The 24,621-nt window shown below is 41.3% G+C and overlaps 1 protein-coding gene across 1 annotated transcript; it reads left to right on the top strand.

The window, feature by feature from the left end:
- The first annotated feature begins 5,727 nt into the window (after positions 1-5,727).
- LOC129111946 (desmoplakin-A-like) lies at positions 5,728-23,533 on the top strand. The gene is given in 25 exon segments (XM_054624113.1): positions 5,728-6,169; positions 7,197-7,281; positions 7,510-7,628; positions 7,961-8,105; positions 10,513-10,638; positions 10,815-10,874; positions 10,982-11,149; positions 11,319-11,423; positions 11,515-11,610; positions 11,701-11,826; positions 12,010-12,162; positions 12,371-12,525; positions 13,161-13,287; positions 13,436-13,616; positions 13,721-13,953; positions 14,193-14,374; positions 14,490-14,628; positions 15,697-15,890; positions 16,029-16,191; positions 16,535-16,618; positions 16,749-16,856; positions 17,163-17,261; positions 17,397-17,894; positions 19,803-20,871; positions 20,874-23,533. Coding segments are annotated over 25 exon segments (6,732 nt in total). The 5' UTR covers positions 5,728-5,933; the 3' UTR covers positions 22,955-23,533.
- The last annotated feature ends 1,088 nt before the right edge of the window (positions 23,534-24,621 follow it).

The following is a 24,621-nucleotide window of genomic DNA, read 5'->3' as shown; positions in this document are numbered from 1 at the left end:
GTCATTCCATTTTATTACACATAACTTAATTTCTGAATTTATTTGTGTGGTTTTCTTTGTATGTATGGATTACTTGGGTTGTTACCGACAGCTGGTGAACATTTCATGTCAATAGCACCTTTAGAAAATATATTTACTGAGAAAAATGGTGACGTGTTCAATACTTATTTTACCCGCTGTATTTTTACATTATTATTTTCACTCTGATTTGACCTGAAGATAAATGTCTTGAATTATGAACATGATTTTTTAACACGATTTAAGGAAGCATCATGGGATAAAATGGATGATATTTATGAAAACAAAGAGTTTAGTATTGGTAAGGTTTGATTTACTCCCACACTGCTCAAGCCTATATTTATCTGACTCCTACTTGTTTAGCAATGCTTCACCCTCCTGGCCAAAACGTGCTATTACATACTTCTTAATTTGCTCAAGGTGTTGAGTCATGCACATTTTATTTTCTCGAAACCTGCAAGTGAAGCCATTTGATTTTTACTATTTGACAGTGAAATTCTTTATCTTGTGTTAATGGTTATTTTAAAAAATACCTCACAATTGTGACACATTACATTGGAGTAGACGTTTGATGTGGAATTTAACATGTACAATCAACACAGCCATTACTGCCCAGCTTTTACTGTCTGTATTGTTAATATGTTAATATGTTGGATCCCCAGAGGCCCTAGGAAGGATGTGTGAGGGCGCAGGAATGTCTTGCATTGTGTTGTGTCTGGTTAAACACTGATGACCCCTGCAGGCAGACTGGAGATACAGCACCACCTTCTTGTTACTGCAGCATTTGCAGACTTTTCTCTTTTTTTCTCTTCTTTTTTTCTCTTTCATATTTGTGAATTTGAAGTGGGGATTTTCTTTTGGTTTTGAAAACAGGTTTAAAATTACAACAAAATAGAGGACAGGATATATGTGTTGAATTAAGCCAATAGATGCAAATGATTTACCTGTCAATGTGCTACAGCTAATTAATTGACATTTAATTTTCTTATTTTTTCCTGCTTTTCTATTGTCTGAAAGGTAACAATAAGAAAAAACATTAATGACTGGATCTATTTTATCTTCACCCTTTACAAATATGTCCCTCAGACAATGCTTTCTTTTGCAGTGTGTGCAGAAAATATCCCATGTCTGTGGGCCAACAGAAACCAGTCGACCGTTGTACCGTCACATTATCTCACTGTGCTGTTTGTTATCATTCAAACCTGCTTGTCCCTCCCTAGCAACTAATGCAGGTGTGTCCAGGACCCGCCCCAGGCAACGCTAGGCGTGAACTCAGGTGTGTGTGTGTGTGTGTCTGTCTGTGTCTAATAAACCGGCTGGTTAAACATGAGATGTAAAACTGAAGAAAAAAAAGATTCCAGAGGTGTAACTGAACTTTCACTCTGCAGTGAGTGATTCATCTGTTACGCTGTGAAAAGACAACTGAACTTTTCCTTTTCAAAGTCAGACAACGATTATGTTTGTATATATAAAAGATTTATAGATATAGAATGTATCACAATGTATTGTGATTTAAAACGAGTCCTTTCTCACTGCAGCCACGTATAACTATGCTTTTTAGTTCAAGTTAGTTTCAAAGTCCAAGAGATAGAGTAGTACACTGTTGTGTTATTTATTAATTTGGGGTAAGTATACACTCCCACACCCACACACATACATAAACTCATGGGCAGTGTGTATAAAGATAGACACAAAATCTATTGCATACACATTATAAAGAGCCTTCAGTTAATCTTTCAGCTGATAAGCAAATATTGTAAAAGGGAGGGTTTAATTACCTGAGTAGGAGTTAACATTCTACAATTTCAAATCTATTCCTCCAAATTATGGGCATTTTACGGCTGATTCTGGTGATTTTTTTCTATTGAGTTACTTACTATATATAGATTAATATAAATTATTATATACCAGGATTACATACCTTTGAAATAGAGATTTTGGACTATTTTGCATCCATAACATGTTTTCTTTCAGGCTGGTGGAAAGAAAACATTCAAAATACACATGTAGGTGTTTACTTCTTTGTCTATTTGTTTCAGTAGATTTCCCGTTAATTCCCCAAAAGTTAGCATTAGATAATGCCTCATTTTCATATTTGAACACAGAATCTCAGAAAACAAACACAGTAAGTAATAAACTGGGGGGGTTTCATGGTGATATCTCTTTGTTAAATTTACCCTATTCACCTTAAATAAAATATGAGAAAAATGATCAGAAAATAGTTTTTTGGTTCAAGTCATGATCTCAGTATTTATAAAATCCTGGTTATTTCACCCTCTATTTGTGTTTGTTAAGATTCCTTGTGTAGTGAAAGTGAATGGCTCTATCTACCAGTGGTCCTGTAAAGAAACACCGAAAAAATCTCTCTTTTCCGGTATTGTTTTATGATTCTGTGAAGCAGTGGAAAGTCTGAGGAACCGTCAGTGTATTAACAAGCTGCTGGGGAAACTCAGATCACAGTGTTAAAGTGAGACAATGTCAATCATCCATCTGATTTAATTAACCAGCTGTCAGCATAGTTGTTTTTTTCTCTCCCTGTATATTCAGTGAATGGCGTCAGGGCCAGTGTCTGGGAAATGATATCACATGTGTGTCTCCAGGTGTCAGGAGGTCGCACTCTCACTGTGAATCACTAGATATCATTTATGGGAGTTAAACTGCTTTCCCACTTGTCTTGTTTTTGATTAATCATAGTTCACTTCCCTTAAGTCAGACACTTTGGTGTGAGTCTGTTTAGTTTTAAATTCCAGATGTCAGCTTGGTGACGGTTACATGATTGACAAACTCCCAACTCCTCATCACAACCAGGAAACAGTGACCCACACTGTTTTTTTTAGCCCGGAAAGCAAACATTCAGTTAAATATTTACCCCAAATCTGAAGAGACAGTCAGCAAAGCTTTTACTTTCCCCTCAAAAGGCCCTTTGACTGTCTGAAAGGACCATAAAGACATAAAGCATGGGTTAAATACAGTTAGTAAAGATAAAGGCGGATAATCCAGAGGGTGGCTCCAGTGCATGACAGACAGTGCATGACTAAATCTGACAAAATGAACCATCCCTGCACTATTTGGCACACCTCACTGTGTCATTTTAGCACTTAAATCACCCATAAAGATTCACATCTCATCAACAACGAAAATGTCCGAGCAAATGCTGTGCACAACAAGAAAAGAATTCTAAGTCAGTGTTGCGTCTTTGGTTTAATAAGGCCAAATCCTTTCTGTTGGGGAGCTTATAATTAATGTTGTGCTTCCCAGTTATTCTTCATTATAAATCAATCAATCCTATTGTGTCCTCAGTGTCTCTTGGCACCAAAGCTGTTGTTAATCACAAGTTAGGAAATTTGTCCATGTTCAGTCTTGCAGTGTCTTTTGTTTGGATGACGCGTATTTAAAAAAAAAAAAAAAAAAAAAGGTAATGCGAACCCACCTGAGCCTGCAGTGGGGGAAAAACTGTAGGGTGTGTCTCTTTAGGTGGGTGTGTTTAGCCTCTGAAGCTGGCCCTCCAAGTATTTGTCATTAGAATAAATTAGACATCATGCGTTTGAAAGTTGAAATAATTACCTAGCACAGACAAGTCATACCAAGTTTTTCAAAATATGTGTGTACAAAACGTTTGAATGTAAAAAAGAAAAAAAAAGAGAAGGATAGCAATGATTGAATGGTTTGAAAATTCCAGTTAAGGGTGTTGGTTTCCATTGACATGCCTCCCTGTCCTGCTATCTCTCTCTCAGTCTCTCTGTTCTCACACTTCTACGTGATGTAGTAGCTGTGTGTGTGTGTGTGTGTGTGTGTGTGTGTGTGTGTGTGTGTGTGTGTGTGTGTGGGGGGGGGTTGGTGGGCTAAAGCTAAGGGCTAAAACACCAGTAAACTTTTGTTTTCTATAAAGGCTGTAAGACTTTATTATGACCTCATTTACAAAGACAGGAAGCACCTTAGGCATTGTATGGTATGTGTTTTTGCTTTATGTTTTATGTCTTTTAAATTTTTACCAGTAAACAGACCGGCGCAGTCAAATAAAATCACACTCAAGTTTACTGATAAGTCTTTCCACCATATTTTTTATAATCATTATTTACACACTTTTTCAAACACTGTCTGACACTGACATAAGGTATGCATGAATCTCCACAGTCTTTGTCATTTTCACTCCCTTTCACTTTTCAGAGCTCTAGCACGCCTACGTGTGGGGGTGCTGTCTGTGCAGAGCAACGAAGAGACAGACAAGTAAAGATAAAGTGACAGTTTTAAAATGGAAACATTACAGAACATACTTGGTTTACTTTGTGTCACTTCCTTGTCAGCTTAAAGCAGCTACGCAGAACACTGAACTCTCAAACTGAGTCCTTTGACCTCAAGAATGTTGGACCCAAGATGACAAATTCTTTGCGGAACCACTATCTCTACTCCTCCTCTGGGGATTAAAATGTGTTGTCTGCTGTATTCTTTAATTACTGTCAACTGTATACATAGTCACTAGCCGGGCTTTTAATGAGCCAACATGGATCATGAAGCAAAAACAGAGGGGAAAGGAGCAAGAATGGGGAACCCAGATCTAAGAAGTAATCATTTCATGAGTTTAGGATAATTCTTCAGAGGGCATATAATTAAAGTTCAGTGAGCCCCAGAGAAGGGCATGGGAGTCATGTATAAAATCAAGATGTTATTTTTTTTTGTATTCATATCTTGATTTATTACAGGGAAAATGAAGAGTGATCAATGTGACTGTGGATGTGTTAGTCTTAGCAAAAAGACTAATTTCCAGCTGTTGTTCCTTTGCCCAATGTAACATTATCCATTTAGATAAAACGATAAAACAAAAATCATGTAAAATCATAACAGGAAAAGCAGAATAATCTTTCCTTTTTTTTTGCTGTCATGTTATTCTAAACACTTTATGTAAAAAGCAATTACACAACAGAGCTGATAAAATATCTTTGACATAATAAGTAGTCTGTATAAACTAGAATATGTTTTGAAGATGGCGAACAATTGCCTTTGTTTGTCAAAAAATAAATAAATAGGCCTACTTATTAAAACCAAGAGGAGAAGCACAGAAGCCAATCTAACAAGCTTTAAACAGACAGTTCACACGACAATTTTAAATAAATATTTTTCCTTCTTTCCTGTGGTGCTATTTATGATATTTATTTCTAGAAAGAGACATTGTTGAGTTCATCAAGTTTTTATTTTGGGCACTTGGAGCACCACAAGCTGAGTGCCACATAGATCTAATATATTGGAGAGAAGGAAGATATCTCTTCGGCTGATATCTCCAAAACATCAAAACAAACTAGATTTATAAATAGCTCTTACAGGTAAGAAGAATATATATACAGTACCAGTTTTTTTCTACATTGTAGATTAATATTGAAGACATCCAAACTATGAAGGAACACATATGGAATTATGTGGTAAACAAGAAAGAATTCTCAACAAACCAGAATATGTTATATATTTTAGATTCTTCAAAGTAGTTGAATGAGAAGTAGTGTCCAAAGTTTTGATTGGTACTGTAAATATTATTGATTTTGAGATGAACTATCCCTTTAACGCACTTTCCCCAGGACTACGTGTATTACATAAAGTCAAACAGATGTTGTAATACATAATAATTCATCTGAGTAATCAAAGTTGTGATTGCGGCATAACTTTTTTTTCAGCAGAATGAACAGCTTCCCACACAGGCTGGTGGGTGCAGGAGTGAGTGTTTCGTAAACCCAGCAAGGTGTGGTTTCTATCCAAAAGCGGCCAGCTTCCGTCTATTCACAGCAGACCATTATCTGCGCAACAGTCGGGAGACGGGGAGGGGAGAGGTGCGCGGTGTGTTTGCTCTGTCTGGACAGCGGAGCGGAACCGACCAGAGACTTTCGCAGAAGACGAAAACAATTAAACAAGGCAACAACTCGGCCGACATGAGTATGTACGGCTCCAGCTCAAAGCTGGCCACCATGGGCCAGAGAAGTAACTCGCGACAGGACTTGGCGAATGCGAGTTTTCGAAACGACGTGTTCGTCGGTGGAAACGGCTTCCATGGAGACTACCAAGCGGGGGACGGCTTGACCTCCTTCACCACCTACTCCAGGACCTCCATGCACGGCGGAGGGGGACAGAAGGTGTCCACCAGCATGGGTGGAGGCGGTGGAATGAAGTAAGAAATCACCTGTTGCTTATGAAGTTAGGTTTACGGCACGAGAGTCTGTTTAAATTAGCCATTAAATGTTAATGTTAGGTAAGCTATCTTGTTGTTCCTTCCAAGCTAAGAAAGCCATTAAACCCATTTGGGAATGTTAGAAAATGTCAACAAGGTCACCAGACACCACAGACAGGTCCATGAACGCAGCAGAGCTAATTGTACCTACAAGATCATAAAATATACTAGTGTTCTTCTGGTGAAACTGTTCTTTACCAGTGCACACAAACGCATCCCAGGTATTTTCCTCTTTGCTAAAAACTTCATTTTCTAATTGGCTTTTTCGTTACATGTGTTTCTTTGTTAATCCTAGTTGTATCACTCCTGATCTGTTGCCCAATATTCTGAGTTACAATAGAGGGAATGCGTGCACACACCCTTTGAATGTCCTCACACTATCACCATGATGTCAGTGTCTAATGTTAACATGTTAAGTGTTAATGTTACAGCGGTGATGCCTGTGGCAGAGCTTTTTGAAGTATGTAAAATGTCTTTCTAATGCTCAACATGTGATAAACGGAGGATAAAGTAAAACAGAAACAAAAAACATGATGTGGGTATGGGGGAGTTTAGAGAGTGAAAGTCCAGAGTTGTTTTCTTTTTTTTTTTTACGGGTGACCCATTAGTGACCTGTTCCTATGTCCCGTAACCTATAGACAGACTAAAAACAATGAATGAGAAGTATCAAAAACAATAATAACAATAATAACTATCTTTAAATTAATATCTTTAAATTTCTGTTTTCAGGAAAATCCTAAAATTCATTTTTTGTATTATGTTTGTTTCCGAAATCCTCCTTCCATCTCGCATCAAACAGTTTAGCTGGGTTGCTAATTTTGTGATTTATTAAGTGTCTGTCTTTGTAACAATGCTTATTGTGGTCTTGTGTTCTGTGTTCTTTTATGATGCTTTACACATCGGTAGTAATTAAAGCGGCTTTACAAGCTCTGAAAATTTATTGTTTTCTTTTTTCCCTCATTTTTAGTGCACAGGCAATCCATCAAAAATCGTTGTTCCTGACAAGCCAGTGCCAGGAATACCTGCAGAGAGCAAAGTTGATCCTCCATGGTGTAAGTGCAGCACACACACATTACAATAAACATAATTAATCCCGAGTGTTTGTCTTAACTGCTAATGCTGATTAGAACAATGTTTACTTTATTGTTGTAATGTTTTACGTTCACACATTGACATGATGATGCCATTATCAGATATGATTTAAGACAATATCATCAGCCACAGTTAAAGTGAAGTATAGTTTTGCAAAAGGTCGGTGTCCGTTCTGTGTGATTCTATAGGGGGGTCCAGCTGTGGAGGCAGACAAACTGTTGAGCATGGCTGCAGAGAGCATGGATCAGCTGACAGTCTTTGGCAGAGAGCTGCAGCAAATGCGTATTCCCAATGACCTCTCCAGAAAGTGAGTCGAGATGCACCCTGTGTTTGTTTGCCTTTGCAAATTGTAGTGTGAGTTTGTTTGCCACCTCTGTGTGTTTGCATTTGCATGTGTCCATTCATGACTGTGCATGTACATTGTTCAAATATGCTAGTGTTTGAGCTCCCAGAGCAGCATCTGAAATTCATTTTGTAGTTGAACCAAACCATATAAAGACAAAGTCACTCTGAGGAGTTTAATGCAGGCTGAACATTCCTCTCAGCTGTGTTTGCCCAGCTGAGCTCTTTTATGTGGCACAATCAGTGGGCACTTGGAAGATTCACCAAGTGTTTTTCCTCTTTTGTACAACTCTACAGCGTAGAGCAGTTCCAGCACATGCATGCTGGGCTCCAACAGCAATTAGTCGGTGGTATGACCATCAGACGAAACCGAGGCAGCGTGGGCTCCCTCGAAGGGGGGAGGATCTATAATGATGCCATGGGCTGGATCGCTCAACAGAAGGTGAGCTTTTCATACGTCAGAGACATTTAAGAACATGGTAAAAAAAATATATGAACAATAATCATAATCAGAAGCTGTTTATTGACAAGTACGTTACACATACAAGTAATTTGGCGAGGTGATTAATTGGTGCGGAACAGTAAATACCAAACAGTGCAATAATAAAGACATCATTTAAAAATAGAATATGAAAGTATACAATAAAATATGGTAAACATATAAGAGTATGTGAAAACAAGTATATTATATTATTAAAGTGTCAAGATGTGCAGGGGTGTAAACTGTGAGAGATTGTCCTGGGGATGTAAGTGTCTAATAATGTTCCGACACATAAGATAAGATAAGATAAGATAAGATAAGATAATCCTTTATTAGTCCCGCAGCGGGGAAATTAACACAATAAAGTAAATATATGTAGAATCACATATGAAATAGTCCAATTGTATGAGTCATTTGCTTCTCTGTTATGGACACAACTCTTTACACGATGTGAAATCGAAAACTTTGATCATACGTTACTCCATTTAATTTGTAATCACTATTTTGGACGGTCTTTCAACGATGAGAAAGAATCGTTGCAAAAATCTGTACACTCGCCTGACTCATTCTGTGACGGCTTCACCCACAAGCGTCTTGGCCAGTGCCCGATAGTTTTCTAACCTGTTTGAGCAGTACGAATAGTTGCACCTGCATGTGTGTGCATGCCTGTGTGCCTGGGCGGATTAGTTAGCTCTCTGTTTTTTTTACGTGAAGCGGGGGTGAGGGGTAGGGGAGGGGGGATGCACTTACCCTATCATTTATTCTGACCTCCTGTAACTGAAACCATCTGGACAGGCTTCCAAAACCTGATCCGTGAGTGAATGAGGCCAGGGGAGGTGCGTTCGGGTGGGGGAGTTGAAGAAAGATTGAAACAAAGAAGAGGAAAGAGCTCTGCCATTTGAGAAAAGAGACGGTGAGAGAGGGGAGCAGAGAGATTTAGGAGGGAGGCAGAGAAAGAAGCTGTGGCAGCAAAAAGAAAAAAAAGTAGAACTAAAGGAGTGTGAAATGTGACGCTCTCCACTGAGTCAGTTGTTGTGGGGACAGAGCAGTTCAGCAGAACTGTAACACACTCATGGGAAAACGCCCTTCTACTCTCTACCTTCTCAGCTCTCACACCCAACCAAAAACACACCCTGCCATTCTATCATCACCCTGAGCCTCACCCTTCATGTAATGTTTCATCAATCATTTTCCCCGCTGTCACCATATATCAAAACTTTTTTTCTTTCTCAGTCTTTGTTCTTTTGGTATTCCCTTTTTTTATGGGAACCTGAAGAGCTACAGCTGCCATTTTACCTAGTGTCTCACTCGTTACTGCTGGATATGCTTTTATCTATTGTACCTACAGTCCAGTATAAAACGTTGTTGACCTTTCTGCTCTGGACATCCGCTGTACTGAAGACAGCCAAGCCGTGTATCGCTTTAGCCAAATAATCATGAGGGAAAAGGGAGTGGTGAGAGAACAAAAGCCTTAGGAGAGAGAGAGAGACAGAGAGAGAGAGAGAGAGAAAAAAAAAAATGCGAGTGAAGAGCAGTGACTGGCTGAGGTCGGTTTTGCTGGCAGAGCTCTTATCAAAGCTCCGGGCTGCTAACAAGGGGGGGAATAGTTGAGATAGTTTCCTGCTTAAAGACAGACTTAATGATTATATGCTGACACCTAGAGGACAAGGACAAAGAGGGGAAAGACGTCAGGGAATTCATAGTGTGTCTGTTGAGATTCATAATAATGTTGCCTTAAAGTACGAGGAGGTTTTTTTATTGTTTTAAAATTGAGCGTAGTCCTCTGTGCCCCACAGCTTTATTGTTGTCCAAAAACTATTAAAACCCCATTGATGAGCCAAATTGATGTTGTGGGATGTGCACTACTTTACATTTCTAGTCCATAACTCATACGCCGTCCTGCTGTTGTAATATTCACTAGTGCACCAAATGTCTATTATATTGCAGCTGAAAATAGACTCAAACAAATGCAAGACATACCCCTGTTTTAGTAGCATTTGCTAAAAACAGAAGTGCCCAGGTGTTTAAGGAAATTACTGACCTCTTTTAAAAAAATGAAACAATGTATTTGTGACCTGTTTTGAAAGATTAACATCTTCAGGAGTAATGAGTGGGCTTAGGGTAAAATGCCACAGACAGGGGAGATGTATTTAGCTTTGTTTGTTGACAATAAAACAAGGAATAATGCCGGCCTTGTTCTTCTAAGTTTGTATGTATACATTATATGTTATTTCATGAAACACTATACAGTAATGTTCCACTAATCATGGTATTTTGCCTCAATTGAGGATGACTTTGACGTTGTTATTTGTGTGTAGTGGTTAATGCATTTTAAAAGGTAATAAAACTGTGATTCTGCATCTTGTAGCGCATGATTGAGACGGCTCCATGGGGAGATGACGCCGAAACAATAGAAAAGCAAATCCAAAGCCACAACAAAAACCACAGCTCCATCCAGAGGAGCCAGGAAGTAGACCGTGCCAGAGATGAACTGGTGAGTGGTCATCCTGTTTTGAAGCTTTTCTTTGTTGCCTTTTAAAAAAAACTTTGGACTGGTTTCTTTATGCACCTTGTTTGTCAAAGAGGATTGTTATCCATGCATTGTGTGTACAAAAGTGTTGTAATCTTATTTAAAACCGAGCAAAAAACAAATTCTCTATTTTCTTTTAGAACGTGAGGGGCGACAAGTACAACCTGTCCATGCTGGAACAAGAATGGGAGAGCCTGCAGGTACAACCGAACCCTTTTACAAAAATGTTTTGGATTTTTTTACTTTGTCAATATCATCTCTATTGCTACTTTGTATCATATTCATACATTACCTTGTATTGTCTCAGAAAATGTCCCACAGCCGCGTGCAACAGCTGCGTGAGCTCCAGGGCATCATCAATGAGATCTCCCGAGCCATCATGTGGGTGAACGAGAGAGAGGAGGAAGAGCTCATGTTTGACTGGGGTGACAAGAACATCGACCAGTACATCCCCAGGAAGCAGGAGAGCTACTCGGTAAGGGCCTCCTCTTTTCTTCTGGGTGGAGGATTTTGGGTGTGATTATACCTCAAATAGCTGATGTGTTTTATTTCCTATACCATTCAAATATTAGTTAAAATTATGTTAGTGCTCAAGAGACAAAAGTTGAGCCTTTTGGGTCCCTTACATTCCGTTCTCCTGACAGGACCTGATGCGGGACCTGGAGGAGAAAGAGAAGGAGCTAAACAAGCTGAAGGTGAAAGCAGATGGACTCCTGAACAACAACCACCCCGCCTCTGATAAGATTGATGTAAGGAGTTTTCTGTGTTTCTTTTTGTCTATCCCAAACAGCCAGCTATTCATTTCGGTTTGCACTTACGGCTATGTGTGTGCGCCCACAGGCCTACATGGACACCTTACAGACCCAGTGGAGCTGGCTTCTCCAGATCACCAAGTGCATCGACACTCACCTGAAGGACAACGCGGCCTACAGCCAAGTAAGAGCTCTCGGTTCCTGTTGTGAAACTAGTGCCCTATGTGTTTTGTCGCGTGAATGCTAATCAAAGCCTTTTTGCTGCCACATCCAGTTTTTCAAGGAGGCCAACGAGACCCACGCCAAGCTGCAGAAAGAGTACGACTCCATCAGAAACAAGTTCACGTGTGACAAGAACACCCCGCTGGATAACCTCAATGAACTCCTGAGAAACCTGGAGGTACCATTATGCTCATGCTCAAACAATTTGTTCTGTAGAGTGACATTGGTCTGGTAAACTGGTTTGGCCAGTTTTTGTTTTTTCAAGAGACTAAGTGCTTTTGAATGTCTGCATCCATGTTGTTTAGTTGCAGTACATAGTGACTGAGTTAAAATCACAGATCTGATATCTGCATGTTCACAGAGAGAGAAGGAGCGCGTAATGGAGAATAAGAGGCAGGTCCAAAGTCTGGTCAACAAATCAAAGTCCATTGTCCGGCTGAAACCTCGCAACCCTGAGGAGAAAACCACCAGCCCCGTCATGGTCCAGGCCATATGTGACTTCAAACAAGACCAGGTGGGGTGTATGCTCTCTCTCACACACTCACACACACACACACACACACACACACACACACACACACACACACACACACACACACACACACACACACACACACACACACACACACACACACACACACACACACACACACTCATGCAGACATGCAGAGTATGAAGTGGAATATTACAAGTGTCAGCGTTTCTTCTGTTTTGTGCTTCAGAAGGGGATTTTAAAAGGGAACGAAGGCATCCTGAAGGATAACTCGCAGCGCAGCAAGTGGCTGGTGACGGGACCCGGAGGTCTGGACATGTTGATCCCCTCTGTGTGTCTGAAGATCCCCCCACCCAACCCGCTCAGCATCGGCCTTGCCAACAAGTAAGAACCATTCAGTCAGTGTAGGTCTACGGAAATCCTTTTTGGTCAGGGCGGTTCAAAATGTGCCAGCTCAAGGGGCTTTATCATGTAATGAATCTATTGGATACATCACATTTCCTGGAGCTAGATAGAAAAACAGCCTTCCTTTTGGGAAAGTCATATTTACTTTGTTGACATTGTCGCAAAGATTCTAAAAGGTTTTTACAAGCCTAAAGGCCTGTGCACACCGCAGGCATTTTTTTTTCTTGGTGCCAAAATTCCTATGCCAATATAGTTTTTGTCATGAGCACTTTCACACAGAAAGCGAAGGTCGACTTTTCTGAGCTTTTGAACCGAAAATAAAGGCATCAACCAATCACATTGTGCAAAACAGACTTTATAGTGTACAACAAAAGAGAGGCTCCTTGGTCCGAGCAAATGGGGAACTTTATTACTCTTTTCATCCTCGACAAAGGCAGCACATACCAGAACCCTTCCTTTCACAATAAAAGTCTTAAGAGGACAGAAAATAACCTTTTACCAAAAAGGAACAAGTAATCATTCTGTTAAAATGAAAACATGGAAAATATTTTGATAAATATTACACAATGTTTATCACGTAGTGACTGCATATTAATGAATTGTGCTGCTCCTAGGAATGAGCAGTATTATGACGCCATCATGAGCAGCTGGAATCAGCTCTTCATCAACATCAAGAGCCTCATCTCGTGGCAATACTGCCTCAGAGACATGAACTACATCAGCTCCCTCACTGTCAGCATGGTAAGATATCACAAAGTTCTGCTGTTACAATAACTCACTGTTTTCAAACCAAGCCAAGCTGAATAATATTTTGTTTCCGGCTTATCTGAAGAGTTTGCTCACCTCCTGTATCTCTTTCTTAACCTGACTCCTCTCCGTTGTCTCTCAGCTGTCTAAGATGCGTCCTGATGAGTACCGCAGTATCATCAAAAGACTGGAGACTCACTACCAAGAGTTCCTGCGTACCAGCCAAGGTTCTGAGATGTTTGGGGAAGAGGACAAGAAAACTATCCAGGGCCACTTTGATAAAGCCCAGACCCACTATGATACCCTGATTATCCAGCTGCCTAGTGAGTCAAATGATTTTTATCTATTCCTTAAATTGTCAGTCCACTACATTTGCAAAACTACTGCTGTTTTTTTCAACTACATTAATGTTCTTCTAATGGTCCAGCAGATGGAGGGGAGAAGACTGAACCCCCAAAACCGGAACCCAGCAAGCCGTCTTCCAAGATCCCAAAGACCAATGTCCCAACCAGCTCCACCCTCAGCCTCACCCTGCTCAGCAGCCTGCAAAATCTTCGATGCAGGCTGGAGCTGGCGGAGTCCGGTCTGACCAGTCATCTCCACGTTCCCCTCGGGGACAACGGTGTGCACGAGTGCTCAGTGCACATCCAGAAGCTGCAGGTGTGTAACTTTGCTTTAACTGTTCTAAGTAAAAGTGAAGTTTTTCTTGGCTACATTTCAAAATGTGCAAAATATAGATCAAATATAACTGTAAATATACAACATCATCTCTGTGTACAGCTCACCACAAGAGAATTCCAAGTTAATTCCATAAGCAAAACGTTCATTTTTTCGTTTAAGCACGGTGGGTAACAAGTGGTTATACTAAATGTTACTTATTATTACATATTGGTATCCAGACTGTGCACCAAGACTTGGACTCCATTCACGATGAGTACCTGCTACTAAGAGAAAAGATCCTAAAGCAGCTGGAGGGGATACCTGCCGACTCCGAGCAAGCCAAGTTCCTCCGCTCTGAACTGGAAATCATCAACCAGAAACTGGGAGGCCTGCAGGGTCTCTACCCAGCCTACGTAGAAAGGTACATTATCGTAGTCTGATCACATCACATTTTTTTCCATACCACAATTATGGAGAAAATACTGCACAGAAAATGTAAAAGTAAATTAAATGTAATGGCTTTGTGTCTTTAACAGGCTGTCAGCTCTTAAGGCCTTGCTCCAGAGCCTTCTCCAGGCTGAGGATATTGTTAAAGTCCATGAGGCCCGGCTGACAGAGAAGGAGACCACCTCTATGGACCTTCGGGAGGTGGAAAACTATCGGAGCACGCTCAAGGTTTGACCCACTTTTTATATTTAGTTCGAACTGCAGTCTCTGGCTTTGCAGTTTCAGGACTTATACAAATGATATTAATTAGTAGCACTCACTGAGTCCCCTTTGTCCTACAAAGGCCACAATTAGTAGTACACCACCACCTACACAGAACGTCATTCTTGCCCTTGGAAACTTTGGAAAAAAAATTCCTGAGCTTTCAACCGCATCACATAGTCTTTATGTCTCCTCAGTCCTCAGTGACTGGAATGGGTTCTGATCTAGACTGCCGTGTGCAGCAACTTGTTATCATAAACTTAGGGTCCACACTTGGGTCACATGACATAACCCAGTGGTGTGACTGACAAAGTACAGTACTTGGGTGCACATTTATGGAACTTGAGTATTTCTATTCATGGCTACTTTATACTTGTACTTCATTACAATTCAGTTAAAAATAAAAGTATAATGATGATAATCCAATATATAATATCATAACACTCACAAAGTCAATTTTTCTGAATTATGAGGACTTTTACCTTTTATACTTTCAGGACATTTTATGTGTAGCATTCAGGGAAATAGTATGCTTTCTTTAGTGTATAATCACCTGAAACTAGGATTTTTGTTGACTGGCTCCGTCTCACGAAAATCAGCCATGTTGCAACGTAATATTTGTACAGTAGCCCAGAACGGACAAACCAAACAATGGCTCTTAATAGGGCCATTCACATTTTTTCACCAACTTTGGTGGCAGGAGGAAGAAGTTTTAGTTGTTTACAATCTGCAACCTCATCACTAGATGCCGCCAAATCACGCACACTGTGCCTTTAAGTAACATATTCAACACAGGACTTAAACTTGTAATGGAGTATTTTAATATTGGAATATTGCTATTTTTTGCTTCAGTAAAGGATCCGAATACTTCTTCCACCACTGACAAAACCGTAGACATTCTCTGACATGAAAAAAAAATCTTAACATGTACTTGTTGTCGTATGACTACCTCTAAATATAAATAAAACTTAAATAGGATTTATGGTCAAAGTTGAAATGTAGAGGTTGAATCTATTTTGTGATTGTCTGTTAAAGCAAATGAAGAGCGATCTGGAGCAAAAAAGAGACCTGCTGACAGCTATGGAGTCTGACCTGGCTAAAGCTGTGCACTGGAATGGTCAAATCTCAGAGTCCTTCCACAAGTGTGACGTGGACTTGTCCAAGTACTCGGACCTGGTGGGTCAGATGTCTGACCGCTGGCGCCGCATCCAAACCCAGATTGAACGCAGGTGGGATAATCTGTTCATGTGCACACAGTCCTTCAATACCTGTGAATATTTCTCCACATCCTCCACTCGACATTGCTGGTAACAACACTAAAAATATCCGTTCATCCCTTCCTCCCCCTCCCACTCTTTCCTCTTCAGAGGGTGGGACTTGGAGAAGCAGGAGAAACAGCTGAATCATTATCAGCAGAGCAGCACTCTCCTGCAACAGTGGATAAACGATGCCAGGAAGCGCCAGGACACGCTCCAGGCGGTGAAACTCAGCGACATCCAGACTCTGATGGACCACCTCAACCAGCAGAAGGCACGTTGTTAACATCAACATATTGTAATCAATAACAACATCTGAACTGATTTTGATTTGCTTTTTGAATTGGAAATATCCGACATTTACACTTAAATCGAGTCAATGTGAGCATTGGTGTAGGAGTGTGGATTTCATACATTATACAGCAGCATAAGTGAAAAGTGTGCAAACATGTCCTTTGTTTCTCAGCCAAGAAAATACATTTGTTGAGTAATCGCTTATAATGATATCATTAAAATTCACGTCTAATAAAAATAATGGATGTCTTAGAAAAAGTATAAACAGGCTCATGTCCGATTAAATCAGTGAATGTAATGCCCCTTTTCTGCTGACTGCACAGGCCCTTCACACTGAAATTAAAGGAAAGCAGGAGAAAGTAGAGGTTGTGCAGAAAAACGCGGACACCTGCGCTGGCTCCATTAAGGTAGGTCGTCAATGAATGTGCACCCTTTCCTTTCATTTTAATAATTGTTTTGCCCACATTAACAAGCGGAGGAGCCCAAGCAAGTGTGGTGAAAAATAATATAGACCATGTTGTGTTGTGGGTTTTGTAGGACTACGAGCTGCAGCTGGCTTCCTACAGTTCAGGCCTGGAAACTCTGCTTAATATTCCTGTCAACAGAACGATGTTGCAGTCGCCCGCTTCTGTGGTCAGACAAGAGGTATGAGGATTAAGCCACACTAAACCAACTTGTTGTTAATTATTGATACCCGTTAGTTATTACATTCAAGTAATCATTATATGTTAATGTTTCTTTTTTTACTGTTTTACTGGACTAATAAAGGATCGTCTGATCTTCAATATGAATTAAACAATAGTTACGGCCTTTGCATTATGAGTTCATTTAATACAACCAATTTAAAGGTCAATCCCTTAAATGCATCTGTCTTTTAAAGATCTTACTGGCATGTCATTAACACAAGAACATTTGATATCTGTATTCATCCACTTATTTTACTCCCTTCAGGCGGCTGACCTCCAGTCTCAATACATAGAGCTGCTCACCCGCTCTAGTGACTACTACAGGTTCCTAGGGGAGCTGCTGAAGAACATGGAAGAGCTGAAGGTAGATATCGTATTTGTCAATGATATTGTGTTGGTAAAATGAATAGTAAGGTTAAAAAAATAACGCATAGATTTGTTCAATAATATGAAAGTAGGTGACTGAGGCTCTTTCTGCTTTTGTCAATGCTCTCCTCAGATCAGGAACACCAGGATCGAGTTGATGGACGAGGAACTGAAGCGTCTGAAGGACGACATCCAGGATCGCAACCAGAAAAACAAGTCTCTGGAGGATACTTTGGACCGCTACAAGCTGGAGCTCAGTCAGTCACAAGAACAGCTCTGTTCTATGGAGGAAGTGAAGAGATTCACGGCAATAAAAGTTAACGCGACCAAGGAGAGCCTGGACAGCACACACAGCCAGCTCCAAGATCTGAATGAAGAGCTGATCCGTATCAAGTACCAGCTGGATGAAGAAAAGAGGAAAAGAAGGTTGGCAGAGGAGCGCTACACCAGCCAGCAAGAGGAGTATGAGGGGACTGTTCGTCGCAGACAGAAAGAACTGGAAGAACTCAACTGGAGCAAGATTGACTTGGAAAAGTCTGTGAAGGACAAGGAACGTGAACTGGAGAGGATGAAGACACAGCTGGACGAGGAAGGGGCACGTCGACGAAACGCTGAATCAGATATATCAAAGGTAAGAACACAGTGCACCCAGGAGGTTAATCTACTTAAGCAGACTCACGAAAAAGAGATCCACGTCACCAAGACCACGATCCTGAAAACCACACAACAGAAGGAAGAAGACACAGTAGAGCTGAGACTGCTAATTGACAGACTCACCAATGAGAAGAGAGATCTCGAGGAGGAGCTGAGGAGACTGAGGCAGTCCATTGCTCACACAGAAGAGCAGAAAAGCAGAGCAGAGCAGGAGGCCAGCCAGCAGAGGGCCTCGGTGGTACAAGAAACAAGGATTCGCAGCGAGTTGGAGGTTCAGCTGAGAACACTCATGCAGCAGGGAGGAGACGCTGAGCTCAGACTAAAGGAGGTCATCAATAACAATCAGGAAAAGTCCAGGGAGATCAGCATGCTAACATTTAACCTGGAGGAGGAGGGGAAGAAGAGGAGATCTCTGGAACTGGAGATCAATCACCTGAAACAGGCTGAGGTAGGCCTGAAGGCAAAGAACACCTCATATCTGGAGTCCATTAACCAGCTTAAAGTGTCCGAGCAGCAGATCCGCATCACCCGAGTGGAGCTGGAGAAGCAGACCAGCGAGAAAACCAAGGCGGAGCAGGGTTCTGCCAGGCTGCAGAGCCGTATCCGGGAACTTCAATGCTCTCTGGATGGAACGGAAGCTGAGTTGGAGAAGCAAAAGAAGGCAACCCAGGAGGAGTTCACACGTAGGAAGAGAATGGAGGCAGAGTTGGAGAGGGTGACCCATACTTGCAAAGAGCACACCACCACAATTACCACACTGAAATCTGTCCAGCTGGAGACGTCCAATTATGAAAGGAAGTATGAGCAGGACATCAGCGCCCTCCAGGAGGCCCTAGACAAGAGTCTGAGGGAGCATAAAGTCACCAAGCAGGAGCTGGCAGCTGTCTCAGCTGAACTGAAGACACTCAAACAGAAGCTCCAGCAGGAACAGGCTCGAATTCATGAGCTCAACCAACGCAACGAGAGCCTGTACAAGACCATTGAGGAGAAGAGCCGCCAGCTCAACGAATACACCTCAGAGATCGAAAAGCTGAAGACTCTGACGCAGAACCTGACGAAGGAGAGACTGAGGCTGGAGGAGGAGCTGAGGGCAGTTAGACAGGAGAGGGATGAGCTGAAGATTAGCAAAAACGCTATCGATGGAGAGAGTGCCACCCAGATCTCGGCCTTGCATGTCCAGCTTCAGAGTAGCAACAAGAGGACCACGGAGCTCCAGGCTCTCCTCAATGACCTGACCAGGGAGAGAGAAAAGCTCAAACTGGAAATAGACAAATTCCAAAAGCAATCAACTGAGGTATTTTTGATTGCACTGAAGGATCATCTCCACATAATTCAACTCATTTTTTTCTGCTTCTGCATGCAACAGCTATAGATGCATTTAGACTGAGCATGTTTTCAAACTGGCCCGGTTACTTTAGTGGCATGTCGCTTATTTTATGTGTTTTGCATGAAATGCACTTACTTACAAAGGCTTTATCTTTCCAACCTTTAACATTGCACATTGTGACTGAATTTAACTCATTTGTTAAAAACAATCATTCAATTAATGAATACTCATTGATATAATGAATATAAAGCACATCTTTTTATGTATATATATATATATATATTTTATAATATAGAAATATTATCAATTGGTTCAGACAGTACAGCTGATTGACTGATTTCTAAACATTCACTTGGTGATTGTTGACATCACAATTTTAATAGATATTAATGAAATACACAATATGTTGATAAGCTCTTACAACAGGCTGTAAACGAATGCCACGTGTAATTAATTCATTAGACTTGTGGGTCTTAGCTTAATATGCTTTTTGCTTTGCAAATCACGTATTCTCATTTCTTTACAGGCATAATAATGTGTATTCTTGTCTCTCCCCAGATATCCATGAGGATGCATGATTCCCAAAGCCAGTACAGCGACCTACTGCTGGAGAGGGACAATTTGATAACCAAGCTTAAACTGCTGGAGCAAGACAAGACTCGTCAGCTGCGCATAGAGGACGAGCTCACTCGCATCAAGCTCACACTAGAGACCGAGCTCCGCAACAAGCAGCGGCTGCAAGATGAAAAGAGTACCGTCCTTAAGGATTTCAACTATATGAAGAGCCAGTATGAGCTGAGAGAATGCCACATCAAGAAGTTTGAATCAGACAGAGACCAGGCTGATCGGGAAAGGCTCAACCTGAAGAACGAGATCGAGAAGCTCATGAGGGAGCTTAAGACTGTTGAGGAGAGGTACAAGAGTCGTCTGATGATCTCTGAAAAGGAGGCTTCAGACCTGGCTCTCAAGAGAATTGCCCTGGAGAAAGAGATACAGAGGCTGCAGAAGATCGATCCATCCAAGCTGATATTTGAAGGGGTGCGTCACAAAGTCACCGCCCACCAGCTTTGCGACTGTGGCATAATCAGTAAAGCCACACTAGACCAGCTCCTAAAGGGAAAAAAGAGCGTGGATGAGGTAGCTGTGGACATCCAGCTTAGTCTAAAGGGCACCGGCATCATTGCTGGCATGACAACATGTAACCAAGGGAAAATGCCATTCACTGAAGCAAAAACCAAGAATCTCCTCAGCAAAGAAAGTGCCATCATGCTTCTGGAAGCTCAAGCTGCAACTGGCTACATAGTGGACCCCGCATTTAATGAAAGGATGCCTGTAGATACTGCCTGCTCAAGAGGGATCGTAGACACCGAAGACAGGGACACCCTGGTGACAGCTGAAGCAGCTAGCACAGGCTTCAAAGATCCATACAGTGGCAAAGTGTTGTCTGTGGGTCAGGCTTGCAAACAGGGCCGCGTCAACAAAGACACAGCCATCCGCTTGCTCCAGGCTCAAGAGTCTGTGGGAGGCATATTGGACCCTGTTCTGAGTGTGTTCCTTCCAAGAGACCTGGCCTTGGATCGCAATCTTATTGATGAGGATCTCTACAGGGCTTTGGGCAAAAACCCGCCTGCTACCTGGAGCCGTCAACTGGAGAGAAGATAACCTATAATGACCTTAGGAAGAAGTGTACAGTGGAACCTGTTTCTGGCCTGCTTCTGCTCCGTGGTCCGGAAAAGGCCATGACAGTGAAGGGTCTCCGTGGCGAAGTCCCTGTTGATGAGCTCATCAAATCCGACCTGCTGGATGAAACTGATTTGGCGAAGCTCAAACAGGGCAAGCTCAGCAGCAGAGAAATTGAAGACAAGCTAAAGTCCTATCTCTATGGCTCTACCTGCATTGCGGGGATCTATGATGAAGCCAATGAGCGCATAATGCCCTTCTATCAAGCAATGAGGGAAGGCCTGCTCATGAGAGGAACCACCCTGGAGCTCCTTGAGGCCCAAGCGGCTTCTGGCTTCATTGTTGATCCAGTCAACAATGTGTTCTTGACAGTAGAGGAGGCCTCAAAGAGAAGCCTAATAGGAAATGAGTTTAAGAATAAGCTTTTGTCTGCAGAGAAGGCCGTAACTGGATACAAAGACCCATCCACAGGAAAGACAATCTCCCTCTTCCAGGCTATTGAGAAAGATCTTATTGAGAAAGGTCATGGAATCCGTCTTCTGGAGGCCCAAATTGCCAGCGGCGGAATTATTGACCCCAAAGCGAGCCACCGTATTGATGTTGCTGTCGCCTACACAAGGGGATATTTTGATGAGGAGATGAATGAGATCCTTAGTTATGAAGGAGATGACACAAAAGGGTTCTTTGACCCTAATACTAAGGAGAACCTGACCTATCTTCAGCTTAAGGACAGGTGCATGACAGATCCCAAGACAGGCCTCATACTCCTGCCGCTCAGAGACAAGAATAAGCCCAAGAAGTCACAGGAGAGCCGCAGCAATGTCCTTCGCAAGAGGCGAGTTGTGATCGTTGACCCAGACACTGGGCTGGAGATGTCAGTGAGGGAGGCCTATCACCGGGAGCTAATTGACTATGACACTTTCCTGGACTTGTCCGAGCAGGAGTGCGAGTGGGAGGAAATAACTATCAAGGGCTCTGATGGCTCTGCACGTTTGGTGATAGTGGACAGGAAAACGGGAACCCAGTATGACATCCAGGACTGCCTGAAACGCAGTGTCATCGAGCAGAAGTCTTTGGATCAGTATCGTGCCGGAACACTTACGTTGACCCAGTTCGCTGACCAAATAACCAGCAGAACCAGCAGCATTGAGATGACCATTGCGGCCAGCAATGTTGATGACATGGTCACCTGCAGCAGTCCCACCCAGCTCGCGCCTTCTTCTCCTACTGTTCGTAAACGCTTCAACAGTATTTCGATCACTGTTTCCCCCCCTGAGATGTTTGATGACCACAGCCCTGTGGCGGCTATATTCGACACAGAGACCTTGGAGAAAATCACTTTGTCAGAAGCGCTCCGAAGAGGCCTCGTTGACACTATTACAACCCAGAGGCTCCTGGAGGCCCAGACATGCACAGGTGGTATTATCAACCCCGCCACCGGTGAGAGATTGTCGCTACAGGATGCTGTCCATCAGAGTGTCATCGATGACAGCATGGCCTCAAAGCTGAAACCTGCCCAGAAAGCCTATGTTGGTTTTGAGGATGTGAAGACTAAGAGGAAGATGTCCGTAGCAGAGGCAGTGAAGGAGACGTGGTTGCCCTATGAAGCGGGCCAGAGATTTTTGGAGTTTCAGTACCTGACCGGAGGCCTGATAGAGCCCGGCAGTGGACGACGTGTCACCATCGAAGAAGCTATCCGCACAGGTTGGCTGGACGGTCAAGGGGCCCAGAAGCTTCAGGATACACGGAACCACAAGAAGAACCTGACCTGTCCCAAGACCAAACTGAAGATCTCCTACAAGGAAGCCATGGACAGCTGCATGGTGGAAGAAAGCAATGGTATGAAGATGCTGCAGGCCTCCTCAATGTCCACCAAGGGAATCAGCAGCCCTTACAATGTCTCCAACCCAGGTTCTCGCTCTGGGTCCAGGGCTGGGTCCCTAGCCAGCTCCAGGAATGGATCTCGTAGAGGCAGTGTGGATTATTCCTCCACTTTCAGCTATAGCTTCTCCTCCAACAGTGCCATATAGTGCTATAACATATAGTGCTATAACTCCAACACTTAATCTTAATACACAGCATAAAAAACGAATAATACTAGACTAGTTATTACCAGCAGTTCCTATGTAATATGAGTATTTTTGTAATACTTTGCTTTTCTAAATGTTTTTCTGCTACCTTTTAACTATGAGATTTTGGGAGTTTTTAAATACTGTATCTGATTCAGAATTCATTTAAATGTTTTGCTTAAGTGCAGTTTTTGGTGTTTTGGTGTTTCAATATTCAAATGAATAGAGAGTATGATTACTACTTCTAAAGCATATATGCTGATTGAATATATTTGTCATTGCTCATTTTAATATATGGCTTTTTTAGAATTTAACAATGTGTTATTAGAAAATATGCTTGTTCACCTCAGCTTCAGCATGCAGTCAAAATTAAGTTTCATAATGTTTATTGTTTATTTGCATCTTGACTTATGTATGTTTTAATTTTTTTAAAGATTTCTTTTTTAATTGCAATTGCTAAAGTTTAGCTTAAAGTACTGACTTACAATCTAATGATCACCAATGACAATTCCTTGTCACTAAAATGTTATTCTCACCTGATTGAAAATAAAGTTATCACCACAATTTTTGATTCATTCATTTACTCATTCATTCATTTAACTTGCTGGACAACTGTGCATTAAAGCTAAAACAGTTCACTGCATGAGGAGAAAGCAGTATCTATTGTTACCTATGGAGGGCGCTAATTGTCATGATAAAACTATATAGCAAGCTTGTAGCCCTCTAAGCACACTAGTGAGTCGGGAAACAAGATTTAAAATGTTATATTATAATGTTAGCAGGACTGTAGTGTTGGAAATATTTACAGAATGAAAGGTAATTTCACAAGCAATACATGCTTTTTTTTTTTTTTTTTTTTTTTTTTTTTTTTGATAATCATGTTCTCACCTATACATATGAACAAACAATAGTATTAATAACCAAGCATGAAATATAAATGACCAAGCAAGTTCCTCTTGTGGCCTAATGGTAATGAAACTGCTTATATGATAACATTTATTTATGAAGTCATTACTTGAAAAGTACATTCAGCCCAAACAGTTCAAAGCCAATTCTTTTATTGCTAACATATAAAAATTGTACATTTTATAGTTTAATATTAGCAGAACTGTAGTGTTGGACATATTTATGGAGTGAAAGATAATTTGACCAGCAATGCATGCTTTTATTATTATTATTTTTTCTGATAATCATGGTCTCACCTATACATATGAACAAACATTAGTATTAATAACCATACATTCAATATAAATGATCCAGCAAGTTCCTTGTGTGGCCTAATGGTAATCAAACTGCTATATGATAACAATTATTTATGAAATCATTACTTGAAAAGTGCTTTCAACCCAAACAATCCAAAGCCAATTCCTATTTGTTAACATATAAAGTGAATTTACCACTTCTATTGATCATTGTACCACTGAAACACAGAATTAAACAATTTGGTATATTTACAGACTTTTGAACGATGAACTTGACTTTGCACGCGACCCCTATGTAAATATTTGTTTTGATTTACTGAAAAATACCCTAAAACCATTTTATTTTTTTTTAAAAACGTGTAAAAAATAATATATTTTGCGGCTGCGCACCTTTCTGCGCCGGTCTGTTTGAACTACCACAGGTAT

This window comes from Anoplopoma fimbria, chromosome 3, assembly GCF_027596085.1.
Source record: "Anoplopoma fimbria isolate UVic2021 breed Golden Eagle Sablefish chromosome 3, Afim_UVic_2022, whole genome shotgun sequence".
Lineage (NCBI taxonomy): Eukaryota > Metazoa > Chordata > Actinopteri > Perciformes > Anoplopomatidae > Anoplopoma > Anoplopoma fimbria.
The sequence above is the reverse complement of the archived record's forward strand: the minus strand, read 5'-3'. Positions and strand labels throughout refer to the sequence as shown.